Source organism: Furipterus horrens, unplaced genomic scaffold (assembly GCF_987537825.1).
Source record: "Furipterus horrens unplaced genomic scaffold, mFurHor1.1.pri manual_scaffold_4, whole genome shotgun sequence".
NCBI lineage: Eukaryota > Metazoa > Chordata > Mammalia > Chiroptera > Furipteridae > Furipterus > Furipterus horrens.
The window spans coordinates 22,575,983-22,589,765 of record NW_028327174.1 but is presented as its reverse complement, the minus strand read 5'-3'; the positions used below and the strand labels follow the sequence as shown (position 1 = coordinate 22,589,765).

At 39.1% G+C, this 13,783-nt stretch overlaps 1 protein-coding gene across 1 annotated transcript in view; it reads left to right on the top strand.

Annotated features, from left to right (window-relative positions):
• Positions 1-13,783, top strand: part of LOC150011305 (scavenger receptor cysteine-rich domain-containing protein DMBT1-like) — a 199,303-nt gene that overhangs the window by 63,814 nt on the left and 121,706 nt on the right. Inside the window, 3 exon segments of the mRNA XM_090275094.1 lie at positions 3,487-3,801; positions 8,849-9,157; positions 9,250-9,567. Coding sequence (XP_090131220.1) covers positions 3,487-3,801; positions 8,849-9,157; positions 9,250-9,567 — 942 coding nt within the window.

Genomic DNA, 13,783 nt, shown 5'->3' with positions numbered 1-13,783 from the left:
TGAGACTGTTACCTGCAGACAGGAGGGTCGAAAGGACCATGAAGGGGCACTGCTTCCTCCAAGGACTTGCTGTTTTTCTCTCCAGTGTCATAGCGAGTGCTCAAGGTAAGCATAGCCTTACTTCTTAAAATCAGCAGTGAGACTGGATTAGCCCTAAATCTAAGGGGGGGTGGGGTGGGGGATCATCCCTGGGACTGTAAAGGCGCTTCCCTGTTGACCACTTGGTTTTCAACACATGTAATCTTTAGTGGCAGTCAAATTTGATTTTTTTCTCCTGTGGGAATTCTGTTTCTCCAGTTTAAGAGTGAGATGTTGCAGAGATGTAAACCTTGTTCTCAGATTGACCCAAATCTGTGTTTCAGCCGTCTCCAACACCTAAAAGTCCAAATCACCTTCTGTAATGGATTACAGCTGAGGGTCTATCCAGGCTGGATCTCTTACCTATCCTTCCTGTAGTCTATATTATGTCTCTCTCAATCAGTATTTTGGTATTTCTGCTCTTTTAGCCAATAATGTGTGTGTCTGTGTACATATATTTGTTGGAGAGAAAAAGAGAGAGGGAGAGATGGGTGAGAAGGAGTTTGAAGAGTATGTGTAGGGTGGAGGTTAAATGTGCAAGCAAGAATATGTTGGCCAAGGGAAATCTACGTTTTAGATAGGAGTCCACAGAGGTCCCACTCTCTATGTCAGACTGTTGGACTTGGTGGTGGAAGTGGTAGTGGTGATGATAATACATGTGCATGTGTATATGTTGAGGGCAGAGATGGAAACCTTCTTGTCTATAAAGAAAGCCTTCCCAATGTGTATCATAACTACACCCCCGGATAACCCTGCACCAGCAATCTAAGCCTGACGTTTAGTTTCTTTATCTTCCCCACAAACCCACAGCTCAAATGTTTTTCTGCTTTACTATAGATTTTCCCCAGCATTGGGTTCTTGGCAGAATTGTGTCTTCCTGTCTGTGATGACTTTCCCTTCCTAATTCTTGGAGCAGAAAGGAGTAATGCCAAATGTAGGTGCTCATGGGTGAATTAATTTTAACGTTGAAGGCAGAGGAGGAATGTACCCTCAGAAACTTCAGGATGTACCTCTCTTGGTCAATTTTGCCCTGCCCCACAGGGGTACTTGAGCTTGTTCCATGACATCCTGAAGGATCTGTTAATTAAGAAGAATCTTGTGCTTATCAACGTCCTATGGTGGATTTTCTCTCTTGGAGTTCCCACAGATCCTACATGAAATCTGGCCTCCATTGGGCCCCTGACTCAAGATATCAGGATGCGAGCTCCTAAAATGAGAATAATCTAGCCACATGGCAGAAGAGTCAGCTCTTGTAGGTGTGGGCCTTGGTCTCTGGGTACTTTAGCAAGGTTCTTCACCTCTCGATACCTTCCCCTAACTCATATTTCCTTTTTATTTTAAGTCCCTCCAGTAAGAAGCCTTTGTCTCTCTTCTTTGGGAAATTCTATTCCTCCCAACAGAAGCAAGAAGTTCTAATTCTCACTGCCTTGTTATATGTCTTGAAACTTCCAGTTCCTTGGGTTTTGGCCATATGCTGATAATGGCTGATTTTGATATTTTTATCTGTATTAAGGGATTATCCAATTATAACCATAAAAATTCTCTCTAACTCAATTAGTGTATCTTATTTTGAAGTCTGCTTTTTGTGATATTGATATAGCTACTCCACTTGACTTATGGTTAGTGTTTACATAGTATATAAATACATTTTTCCATCATTTTATTTTCAACCTTTTATTTTTTGTTCTCATATCTAAGGTATTTTGCATATAACACTTATCTGAATTTTATTGTTTTATCTAGATTAGCTTTTGCTTGAAGTATCTAATCCATTTACATTAAATGCAGTTACTGGTATTGTTGGATGTCTGCCATTTGATTTTAATTTGCCCACCTGCTTTATATTCCTTTTTCCCTCTTTTTTGAGGGTGGGGCTTTTTGTATTAGACAAAAATCTTCACTACTCATAATATTAGCATATTTAACTCATGTGGTATCCACAAATATCTAATACCTTTACTTTTTTTTCTTTTTACATTTTTCCAGCTTTTTTATTTGTACCCAGTGGGACCATTGGTCTGCTATGTACACCTCCATTCTTTAATTTTATTTTTTGATTTTTCAATTACCGTTGTCCCATTTTTTCCCCATTGTTCCCCCCCACCCAGCCCATCCCTTCTCCTACAATCATATCCCCCACATTGTCCATGTCCATGAGTCATTCATACATGTTCTTTGATTAAACCCTTCCCTTACTTATCCCCCTTCTCTCCTTTCCCCCTCACCCCTAATAACTGTTATTCTGTTTCTTGTTCTACTTAGTTCATTTGTTTGTGTTGTTTCTTATTTTTCTCTATTCAGTGATATAATATGGTATTTTTCTTTCTTTGCCTGGCTTATTTCACTAAGCGTAATTCTCTCTAGTTACACCTCCATTCTTAATGGAAACAAAAGTTCTAGGTTTTAGTCTCTACTCATCAGTTACTAAAATTAGACATTATTTAACTTCTCTTTACATCCCTTTTCATGTGTAACAATTAGAGAATTATAATAGAGTGGATCTGTCAAAATTGTTCAAGAACTTTCTGAGCAGGAATATAATCTATTTCTGCTCTGTGGCCAAGTTAGAAATACATAATATTTCCCCCCAGAGAAAAAATAACTCCATATTTTGAATAAGAGCAACTCCTTATATGAAGATTAGATTTGTTTGGGGAAAGAAGGAACATTCTATGCTTCCCGGTGGAATTTCTGGCCAATATCAATCAATATCATCTGACAGCATCGCTCATTTAAGGTTGTCCAATCTACTCAAAGACACACACATTTTTTAAAACCAAATATCCAGATGTAGAATCTGAAGACCTGAATCATAAGTGAAGTATTCTGGGATAAATCATGACCTGTCTCATGATCCATTTTTCAGCTCTGAATATTATATACCAAGAAGGAAAATTTCTGAATTGGATAAAATTGATGGCTGCTACCTGAGACTTCTAATGAACTCACTCCAGTTTCTTACTCCATTCTCTTTCATCTTATTCTTCTAGTTCTGAGGTCAATGGCACCAAAATGTGTGTGGTTTATAAGAAATCCATCCAGGTAGTAGCACGTTACAATGACTGAACTCATTTCTCTGCTCTGGATAGAGATTCTAATACTTCCTGTATATCTTTTACAGGTGCTATGCAGAACTCCACAAACCAGAAGACTAACTCTGATAGAACCCGTTTAACACTTTCTATATGAGATTACTCGTCACATTTTCTGCTTAATTTTTACTGTTTTGTTGTTGTGGTTATTGTTGTTTTCCTATTTTTCAAACCTATTACTCTCTGGTGACTGGTGCAGGAAACCAACCCACCACCTAGTGCAGCTCACCTGCTCAGGTGAGTTTGTCCCACAGGCCAAGAAAACCCTTCTCTCTTTCCCTGTGTTAATGCCCCATTGGTCTCTCTCTCTCCTCAGACAGTGGAGAGCTCCGCCTGGTGGATGGGGGCAGTCGCTGTGCCGGCAGAGTGGAGATCTTTCACGAGGGCTCCTGGGGCACCATCTGTTTTTACTACTGCAATCTGGACGAAGCCCAGGTGGTGTGCAGACAGCTGGGCTGTGGAGAAGCCCTCAGTGTCGTGGACTCTTCTGTCTTTGGGGCAGGATCAGGCCAGATCTGGCTTGATAAAGTGGCATGCACAGGAAAGGAGTCCCACCTGTGGAAGTGCCCTTCTTTAGGCTGGGGAAACCACAGCTGCATTCACTATTGGGATATGGGAGTCACCTGCTCAGGTATGTGCTGCATATTTTCCATTGCCTGGGGGAGGAGGTGGGGACCCCCGAGGATGAGTCTGAGCCCGAAAGAAGTGTTGCTGAAAGGGCCCGAGGAGTAGAAAGCTTCCTTCCACAGTGCCTGTGCAGACAACTGGGCTGTGGAGAAGCCTTAAAGGCCACTTAATTGGGGGCAGGATTAGGACAACTCTGGCTGGACAGCATGAAGTGCACAGGAAAGAATCTACTGCAATCATGGGGAGAATGCAGGAGTCATTTGTTCAGGAGCGGTCAGGGCATCGTCCACGGGGTGAGTGAATGGGAAGTTCCAAGGAAGCTGGTTTCTGATTGTGCTGGAGCTTGAACTAGAGTAGAAAATTTTTACAAAGCCCCATGGTGACAGTTGCCCCCAAACAAGTCATGTATCAGCCAAGCATAGGTAGCACCTGTACCTACAGAATGTTACCCCACCCCAGCCAGCAATGGTTGTGTTGTGCTACTACCTCAGCTAGCAACCCAGAATATGGGTTTATGCTATATAAGCAGCTTTGTACTAAGACTCAGGGCTACTCACTTGAATCCCTATGTGGAGTGAGAGTGGGTAGTCACTGGCCAGCTAATAAAAGCTCTTTAAATTCTAATTTGGTTATCTCCTACCATCTGCTTCTTGCACTTGGTCCAGGACACTGATTACTGGGGCATTAGAAGATGAATGGGCTAGAGAATCTGAGACATTTACCCATAATCCTCAAGTGACAAAACATCTATGAATGATGGGTTTCATTTACTTTCTTCTTATTATCCCAATTACTATTCTCTCTTTTTTTAGTGGCAAAATAGTTTATTTTAGTATTATCTCAATTAAAATCTATCTTCATGATTATTTGAAAATTTTGCTTTTGTAAGAATGATTTTGTAAGTGACTTTGCAAATTACTACACATATTCCCTTTGTATAGAGAGCCTATCAGAGGGAGGAACAAGAATGAGGATGTATTTTCCTTGTTTAAATTGTTTCTGTATATATAATGTGAGGCACTGTTTTCTGCACTAGGTTAGTCGGAATAGAAGAACAGGGGATCTCGTTTAACAAATGAGAGAGAAATTTATGGATTTGTGCTAACTTGCAATTATCTTGTGCAAATTTGGCCTTCAGTATTTGTAGTTTGGGGCCAGTAGAACCAGCGATTTTTGTATGAAATGCTTTCAGTCATAGGTTCTTCTTTCATTGTTATATGAAGATTCTTGTTTTTTGTTTTTGTTTTTTTTTCAAACATCTGTATGAACTCAAACTTTGAAGGGACACTTAACCATGCACTGGCAAGTCAATGGTGAAGGAAATAAAGTATTAATTTGAGTCTTTTATGTAAGAATTATAGTTTATACCTGACAGCTCAGTATATTTGGGTTTTTTTTTAAGAATGGGAGTAAGGGGACAAACAATTTTTGAAGAAGATAGAAGAGGTTTATAGTCGCTGTGGGTGGTGGGAATGACAATGGGATCTTGCAGAGGGCACACACGGGGTTCTCTGAGCAGCACACAGAGTCCAGGTGTGGTGTAGAGAAGGCTATGTGTACCTTTATGTGACTTCTGTATGGCTGGTTGTAGGGATTGAGAAGAATGAGTTGTAATATTGACTAAAGGCTGAGATAGAGAAAAGGTCAGAGTGGTAGAAACAGGATCCCAGTGATGAAATTTTAAGTAACTTGCCTAAGGACACGGGATATCTTTTTAGAAGGACACCAGATAGGGATGTATCTGATCATAAATTTCATGTAGCTTTTGGTGATGTTGATAAATATAAATATCCCTCTGAAGAGACGTTTTCCTTTTCTTTTTGCTCTCCAGATCTCCTGTAAGCTTAGCAGAGATCTTAAACCTGTCTACTCATTTTTATCTTCCACTAGAAATAAAGCCTTACATAGATAAGAACATTCTTTTATTGTGATTTACCTATCAAAATTCCCAAAACATGGCAAACTCTAAAAGAATGTTCGTATTTTGAATAAAACAACATGAAATGGAATCTCAATATTGTTCTCAAATGCCCTTTTCCTATGTAAATATCAGACCTGTGCAGGGGGGTTAGAGATGCCTCATTTGAAGCCCCCCTTCTCTCTCTCTTTTCATCATTTCCCAATTAGAGACTCAATTTTTGCCTGTTTCTGGGCCTCCAGTGTCCCACTCTCCTTGCTCCTTTGTGCACCCTGATGGCAGGTTCATGAGGACCACCTCTGAGTTTATAGGAGATGCACAGCCCAAGGGCACAGGGCAATTTGGTCTTAAGGAAGACACTTGGATCTTTGTGGGTCTCTGAGTGGCCAGATACCACAACCAATGGAGACATCCCCCAGATCTCAGACAACAAGGCACTCCATCTCATTCAGAATAGTAGGATCCTGGGCTGATGGATGAGTAGCCGGAAGGGTACAGACACAGGTGAGGCTGACCATCAAAGGCCTTGAGAGTTGTTGGTTTGGATGCAGGTGAGTCACAACTACAGGCAGAATATAGAAGACAGGGTTGGTCAGATATGAAGTAATAAAGATGGGACCTAGATGAAATGTGATGATAACTAACCTGGTCATCCTTGCTCTCTTGCTTCTCTAGATAAAAATCAACACAAAATAAAGCTCTAACAATGAGAGGGAATATTTTCTCTGGTCAAAGGAATCCTAAGCAAAAGTTAAGATACAGAACATTGGGGATCTCCCAGTCTTGGGCACAGGTGCAGAAAGAGTAGTTTCCTAGAGACCTGGCCCCCTGAGGTCCCTCCTGTAAATTATGTTGATATCTCTCCTGCAAATGAGCTAAATTTGGAAAATGGTGAGAAGAGTAGAGGTGAATCACCAAGGAGAGTGAGCCATGATATATACTTAACAATGGGCCTGAAGGAAGATGAAATGTTGTAATAACCTGGAATGTGCAGCTGGCATTGAGAGCATAAAACAGGCCCAGAAGAGGCTAAGTCTGGAGCCAACAGTATTCCCTCACTCTGTATCCTTGAACAAGTCACTCTTAGGATAAAAACTCCCCAGAGTCTGTCTTCTCTGGCTTAAAATAACAACATAGTGCTTCAGGAACCCCAGTATTATTTACAGCTTTTAACGCTTGTTGATCTTTGATCTTAGCCCTGAAAGAGTCCATATTTTGCTTGATGTGGGCCTGGGTGTCTTCCTACTTTTGAATTAAAGTAAAGGTGTGTCCATGTCTCTTCTTATTTGTGACTCAACATGTAAGTATAGTTCACTACAGTGGAAGACACAGATTTTAAATTTTAGAGTTTTTTGTTACTTTTACTTTTTGTTATGTTGGTACTTTAGGGTTTCTGTAGTATTAGGTTAAACATATTAATTCTAAGTTCAGTATTTCTTAATAAAACTACTTGTCTCTCTGCCATTTCTTCTCCTTAGGCAAATTTTTATAAATGTGCCCTGACATTTTTCATATCAGCTCAGGAAGACCAATTTCCAATAAAAGGGTAAAGGGCTGGACAGGAGCTCTCGATGTAAGCCTAGTGCCTGCCCTGAGAAGTTCACTCTCTCTTCTCAGTTAGACAGTCAGAAGGTCAGTGTGGACCTCTATGTCAGTCAGATTCTTCCTTCACCCTCATTTGTACAGAAACTTCACTTACCTTCCCATATACATATAAATAGCACAAAACAAGTGGGTATTATCTGTGGTGAACCCAAATACTATTTTAATTCAGATGATAACATCTGTGGAAGTACTGAATTGTTAAAACTTCACTTTTCACTAGCAATACAAGTGTTGCACAAATATTAAAATCTCTTTACCAGCCACAGACCAATGAGAGGATTTGTCACATCACAGAAGTGAACAACTTTAGTCAATGTGAAAATGTGGAATCATTTTAGGTGACATACTGAAGAAGTGTATGTTACCAAGGGAGCCCCAGAATGAGTCTTTTATACAATCAACACTTTTTCAAAAAATATATGTATAAATTTTTTTTCTCTAAGTGCCTTATGGTTAGGTGGTAGAAGGGAGGAGCACAGGGTAATAAAATGTGTTAAAAACTTGTTCCACAAGTATTTATCCCAAATATTCATATGTTTCATCTATACTAAAGATATGACAATTTGGAAGTCTCCAAATTATAGTTTGTTTGCTCTCTGCTTCCTTCCTCTCCACCATTTTTACAGTATGCTGGCTTCTTATCTCAGAATCCAAGTAGTAGAGGAAAATATAGTTAGCATATAGATAGGATTAAAATACCTCAATTACTCTTACTCCTTAGCATTTGCTAAGGTTCCCATGTCTGGGAAGAAAAACCCAGTATGAAGGGATCAAGAAACTTAGCTGTCTTACATAGTCCCCCTGAGAACTCACTCTCTTCCAGGTTCATTGGCAAACCATAGGGTTCAAGAAAGATGACTAGGACCAGTCACTCCTTTTCCTATGACTCTTGGAGTTTTCTTCACATCCAAGCTTATCTTTGGACAACTTCTTGCACCATCAGGCCACCTAAGAAATTCTTGGAATTTTTGCCATCACAAATTATGGGAAAAATAAAATGTGAAATCATAAAACTGGACTGGTTATATCTATATTTCCTCACTTGAGCTATAAATTCATCTACAGTTTGGCATGCACTCATGGATCCAACACTCATAAGTTTTCCTGTTCTCAGTCACTTGAAGAGTGGCTACTGAGATAAAGCTCCTCAGAATTCTAGCCCCAGAAATCTCAGGATACCCTTCTAACATTATCTACATGATAGGCCTCTAACCTCTTTAAACCCATGGACTTTTTTTTACTATGGGTTAATTTGGTTATTCATACCTCTACACAAGTTTAAATTTCCTTGGGCCTAGTCATTGTTAGACCACTAGGTAAGGAATCCTCATTTCTAACCTACTTCAGACTATACATTTCTCTCCAGACACTTGTGTATGAAAATGTATTTGTGACAATAACTGTCACAATCCCTTTCCAGGTCCCACCACCAGAAAAGAAAAACTTTCACACCATTGCCTATGACATGTTCCCAGTTGCCAAGCCAGGATCATGACACTTCGCTGGGTTTGTTTGCTTGTTCTCTCAGGATTTTTGCGCCTGGTTGGAGGGAGTGGACCCTGCTCAGGACGAGTAGAAGTGAATCCTGGAGAAGGCTGGATTTCAGTGTCTGATGAAAACTTTACACTCCCCACTGCCCAAGTCATCTGTGCGGAACTGAGGTGTGGCAAAGCTGTGTCTGTACTGGTGGACGTGCCCTTCAGAACATCAGATGGACAGGTGTGGACTGAAAAGTTCTTGTGTAGGGGGCAGGAGCCTGAGCTCTGGGTCTGCCCCAGAGTGCCCTGTCAAGGAGGTGATTGCCAGAAAAGTGGGGCTGTTCACGTTGTCTGTTCAGGTGAGATGCAGAGCAAAATTTAACCTCCCTGCATATTCTGTTGGGGCAAGAAAAACATGAGATTTTAATAAAGTACTGTTTTCACCTACCAGCATACACAGAAATACGGCTCATGAAAAACGGTACCTCTCAGTGTGAGGGACAAGTGGAGATGAATATTTCTGGAGAATGGAGAATGCTCTGTGCCTCCCACTGGAGTATGGCCACTGCCAATGTCGTCTGTCGTCAGCTTGGCTGTGGAGTTGCCATGTCTATCCCAAAAGGAGCATACTTTGTGCAAAGAGATGATCGGATCTGGAAAGCCCAATTTCACTGTTCAGGGGCTGAGTCCTTCTTGTGGAATTGCCCTATGACTGCCCTGGGCATTCCTGACTGTACCCATGGGAACATGGCCTCTGTGATCTGCTCAGGTAAGAGAAAGGGAAGGGCTAACTGGTACTAAGGATGTTTCTTGAGTGAAATTTCCCTAAGAGCAGAAAGTGTGGGAAAGTAGGTATTTCCTGGTGAAATATGGTTCTTCTCATTTTTCATTCATTTTTCAGGTCAAGGCAAGAACTGTTAAGAGGAATATTTTTCAAAGAAATAGTTTATTTAAGTATTATGATAGAGAATGTATAAGTAATAAGTGTATACCTCGGTCATGTACCCCACCCCAGATTAATAAAGAGACGAGAAAAGCACCCAGGAAGTCACCTTCCCTTCACACAATAACTTTGCCCTCCATCATCTCTAAACGAGACCACTTTTCTAACTTCTACTACTACAGAATATTTTTGTCATTTTTTGAACTGTATATGAAATCATAAAATGTTTCCTTTTGTGTCTAACTTCTTTGACCCCACATTATGTTGGAATTTATTAATATTATTTCTTAAGCAGCACTTTGTTCATTTTTATTGCTACAGAGTATCCCATTGAATAATCACATGCCATATATTGATCAATTCAACTGATGGTAGATTTGAGTTGTTTCCAGGTTTAACTGTCACAAATATAGTGCTACAAATTACCATAACAATGATATTTAGTGCAGATATATATCATTATTTGGTATGTTTAATCCTTGGACTTTCATTTTTACTCTCTTAATGGTATGGTGTTCTTTGTTGGGCCAAGGTCTTAATTTTAATGAAATATAACATCAGTTTTTTCCTGTACATTTAGGGTCTCATAACTTTTTAGGGGAAAATTTTGCCAACCAGAAAGTCACAAAATATTCTCCAAGAGTATCTTATAATAGCTTAATTATTTTTCTTTTCCATATAATTGTACAATCTTTCTACAAGATTAATATCCATGTATGGTAGGAAATAAGGGTCAAGTTTCATATTTCTGAGTGGCTATCCAACTGACTGAGAATCTTTTCATACTGCAATGACAACTTTGTCATAGAATGCATGTATGTCTGAGTCTTTTTTTAATTTTTCTGCTCCACTGAATCATTTGTCTGTCCCTGCACCATTACCACACTTTCTTAGTTATTGTAACTTTCTAGTAAGTCTCAAAAACTTTTAAAAAGTTACTTTATAACAACTATTCTAACTTTCTTGATTTTCTTGCCTAGGGTGTTATTTATTCTCAGTGTTTTGCATTACCATAAATTTTAGAATCAGCTTGTCAATTTTTCACCCCAAAAAATAATAGTGGTATTTTTATTGAGATTCAATTTATTCTACACATGAATTTGAAGATTATTAACCTTGAAAATATTGAGTCTCCCAACTCATTTACATGGTATATCTCTCCATTCATTTAGGTCTTTAGTTTCTTTCAGAACTTTTACACATCTTCCACGAGGTTTTCTCCTAGGTATTTTATGTTTCTAATGTTTTTGGTATTCCTTTTAGTGAAGGTGTCCTAAGAATGATTTCTTTCTGAATTGTTTTCACCTTTATAATTCTGAATTTTTATTTTGACTAATTTGAACTTACAGAAAAGTTGCAAAAATTAAAATTTCCAGATACACTTTACCCACATTCCACCAATGTTAATCTTACTATGATATATCCCCTCCTTTCTCTCTCCTGCTTCATTCCTCCCTGACTATGTAAAATTTTTCTGAATGACTAGTTAAAATTGGTAGGCTACAGATATAATATCCCTTTAATCTTAAAATACTTCAAAGAATTCCCTTACATGACCAAAGCACAATTATCAAATTCCAGAAATTAAAAATGTTATAATACTATTATCTAGTACATAAATTTTATTCAGATTTTACTGAGTGATCCAAATATATTCTTCAGAGCTAAAAGAAGATCTAACTAATGTGCTGCATTCAACTGTTACGCCCATTTAGTCTCCCTTAACATGGAACATTTTCTGAATCTTCATATTTCATGACACTGACAGGACAATTGTTATGTAGAACATCCTTCATTTTCAGCTGGAACAATACACTGGAGAATTTAGTAAAGTAGGAGCACAGTAAATGGATATTTGAGTCAATCTCACACATAAATGTAAATTGACTTTTTTTCCAAAGAATAAGTTGAAAAGAAAACATTAGCCAAATCAATAACAAATTTTCCCTAACTTGTTGTACAGCTTGAACTGTCAATATACAGATACAGTGATGCAATGGTGAATACTGTCTTAAAATTGCTGTAATCCATAGTTAGTATAAAATATCCATAAGTTTTTCTCACAGGTCACTACTAGACAGACCCTTAAATAAGGCCTAATTTCTTCATGTACCCCAGGTATGCTATTTTAAGTTAGTCATTTGAGTGGGTTTAGGTAATTTTAAGATTCCCACACAGCAGGCCAATTAAAACAGAATAGAGAACATATTTGCACATTACTTTTCCCAGTGGTTTGGATAAGGGCAGAGTTCTCTACTTAGACTCACAGATATTCTTATAACACATGCTGGTAGGTGTAAGGCAAAAACATACACTATGTTTATTCATAAATTCTTACTTACAGACTTAGTTTTACCTGCATCCTTCTAAAATTACATCACCATATCCTCTTAATTTACTTATGTTCCTCTTTCACTTATCATTTCAGTCATAGTTATGACAGTACATTGAGCATCAGTAATTACAAAACTAATTCTAACCACTTCCAAGCCATTTTGCCCCTGCCAGTTCACATAGCTTTCTGTCATCTAGGGGCAGCTGTGCCTGAGCCCACCTGTCACTCAGGGCTCTAATCCTTTCATTTATCTTCTGCCATTTTAATTGGCACTGACTATAATAAACCTACAGAGTCCTCTTTTGTGTAACCAGTGACAATTATAAATTCATTGGCCTAGGAGTAATCAAATTAATTTATCATAGTCTTTTTACAGTTTGGGAAGTTGTTGAGACAGCCAGACCACCTAATAATCTCTTAGGTTGATTCATTAAAACTTTAGTAACTACTCCCTCTTTCTCCTCCTATTTTGTTCAATTTTTGTCAACCATTTGAACATTTTCATTCAGTCTAATTGTCCCAAGGTGTTTTTATAACCTTGTTATTTTTTTCTTTTGAAAAATTCAATCATTTTTACATCATTCAGCACCATTTACAGTAGCTGACAAGAAGATCCACAACAATTACCTTGACATCATCTTGTCCCCCAATAATAGGTAAATAGGGATCCCAAGCAGCAAAACCACTTTTATTATAGCAGTAACCATTGCCTGGGTCAGAGGCATAGAATAAGGAAAACTATACTATCATTATATAACCAATCTTAAGATGCTTGCATTCTCAAGTTTTCAGCACCCTTAGAGGTAGGATTCCATTTAAGAGTGCAGTTGGACAATTCTCTCCTTTACAGTATAAGTTATGCATGCCTGACTTTATAAAACTCACTTTATGAGGAGTTTCAGATTCATGGTAACAGAAAAAATACAATTAAGAGAAAGAATATAAAAGAAAAAAGACTTCTAAACAGAGTTTGTCTCTCTATCCACATTTTAGCATAAACTGTAGCAAATGGAGTGTCCTGAATAAGACTGGGCATGCTCTCCCGTTCATCAGAACCTAGTACAAAAGAAATACTTTTCTATCTCCCATGCATAAAATCTATCAAGGAATTCCGGCCAAGATGGAGGTCTAGACAGACACGCTGAATCTCCCTCCACACCTAAGAAGGAACACAACTACCTCAAAACTAGAGACAACAAGATGTCCCAGAAAATCAAGCTGCATCAAAGTCCAAGAAACAAAGATAGAAAAAAGAAATACTCATCCAGACAGGTAGGAGGGGCGGAACCGGGGCGGAATGGAGGCGGTATGGTAGTGGCAGCAGCAGTGGAGCAGTAGGTCGACAGAAAGTGCAGCCAAACATTTAAAAGAGTAGAGAGGGACACCTGGAGATAACTCCCAGCACAAGAACAGAGTGCACAGTTCACCATTCCATCGCTGGAGACAATAAAGCATCATTGCCTCTGACTGTGCAAACCAGTGGGGGTTGGGGCGGAGGCAGAAACTACCAGTCTCTCAGCTGAGTCTGTTTGTTCAAAGGGCCCAAATAGTCCTAGAACATCCACAGCCCCACCCACTCTTGGAACAACGGCCAGGGCAACAGCTAGTGAGGCACCAGGCCCATTCAGAAGTGGACAAGTGCCTGGAAAAGGGGCAAATTCTGAGCAAGCAGCATTTTTCCCTCTCAGATCCCTCCCACACACACAG